General features: G+C 52.6%; 1 protein-coding gene across 1 annotated transcript; it reads left to right on the top strand.

Moving 5' to 3' along the window:
* Positions 1–244: 244 nt before the first annotated feature.
* LOC122890348 (putative endogenous retrovirus group FC1 Env polyprotein) lies at positions 245–958 on the top strand. The gene has a single exon (XM_044225982.1). The coding sequence runs from the start codon at positions 245–247 to the stop codon at positions 956–958; it is 714 nt and encodes a 237-aa protein (XP_044081917.1).
* The last annotated feature ends 581 nt before the right edge of the window (positions 959–1,539 follow it).

Raw genomic sequence — 1,539 nt, 5'->3', positions numbered from 1 at the left:
TCAGGACTCAGCCCCATTGAGCTCCTGTATGGCAGGCCCTTCCTACTCAATCACAACCTGCCTGCCTCTCCTCCACCCCTACTATCCTATCTGCCCTATCTGACCCTCTTAGGTGACTTCCTAAGGGATCATGCAGATTCAATTATCCTCGTCCCTGACAGCCCGGGCAGAGACTTCCCCCAGGCCCTAAATCCTGGGGACCAAGTTCTCCTATGAGAACTTCACCCAAAGCCCTTCCACCCCAATGGACCGGCCCCCATACTGTTATTCTCACAACTCCCACAGCGACAAAACTCCTAGGACACCACCCGTGGGTACATATCTCCAATCTAAAACCAGCCCCACCACAGGATGGCTGGACTTCCCACACCCTGGGGCCTACTTGGTTGCGGATTTCCTCACTCTCCCCTTCCTCCTAACCTTCCCTAGCCACTTGTCCACCACACCCGAGTTCAGGTGTTGCTTTTACCTGAGGGAAAACTGGACCCATGGGGAGACTGCACGGTCTAGCCTACTAGCTACCACTGATTGCCAACCCAGAGGGCGCCAGGCCTCTATCAACTTTACCATCTCTGCCTTCCTTTCCATTTGGCCGGGGCACTCCAACCCCGCTATCTGCTTCGTCTATGACCAAACCCATCCTAACTGTCGGACATATGGGGTCCAGACAAACGGGGGCTGCCCATATACCTCCTGCAAAATGCGCAAGGCCCGACTAGATATTTATGGAAACCAGCGCTCCCGATATCGCTTCACAACTGATGGGAGTAGTGCTTGGTACCTCACTATCCCCTACCCTTGGGATCCACGATGGGCTACTGGAGTTGAGGCCAAACTTTACACATGGCCCTCTGATTCATATCCAACGGCCTCCTTGCCCATCTACTGGACCTGTGTTAGAAACATTCCCCAAAATCCTCAGGACCTCCAGAGCCAGTCGCTGTCCATCCAGGCCTAGGAACAAGCAATCCAAAATGCCCTACACCCCTCTCCCTCTCAGGATTCTGACCCATTTTCCTGGATCAAACTTATTCAGCAAGGCCTTACTCTGACCAACCTTTCTGGTATGGGCAACCTGTCCCACTGCTTCATCTGTGCAACTATCCGGGCCAACCCCCTTATCGCGGTATCCTTACCACACCCTTTTGAAATAACCACTCCCACTCTTACCTTTTCAGCAATTGCCACTCTACAGAACGTCCCCCTATTTGTTAATCCTCAAAACCCAGTACTCCCGTTCTGCTACTCATCCCCAAACCCTTCCTTATGCAATTTGACTAATTCATCCTCCCCTACTCATGCTCCTACAGGAGGTTTCTTTTGGTGCAATGGCAGTCTGTCGAAAACCCCCAAGTTCTCAGACACCCTCTTGTGCATCCCAATATCCCTAGTCCCCCAACTAACCATCTACATACAAGCTGTAGTGGTTATCCTCACTGAACCCCTCCAGCGACAGAAAAGGGCTGTGTTTCTTCCCCTGGTTATTGGGGTCTCCTTGGCATTTCCCTAATGGCCACCAGTCTGAGCACCGGGGCCCTA

Source organism: Neovison vison, chromosome 11, assembly GCF_020171115.1.
Source record: "Neovison vison isolate M4711 chromosome 11, ASM_NN_V1, whole genome shotgun sequence".
Taxonomy (NCBI): Eukaryota; Metazoa; Chordata; class Mammalia; order Carnivora; family Mustelidae; genus Neogale; species Neogale vison.
The sequence above is the reverse complement of the archived record's forward strand: the minus strand, read 5'-3'. Positions and strand labels throughout refer to the sequence as shown.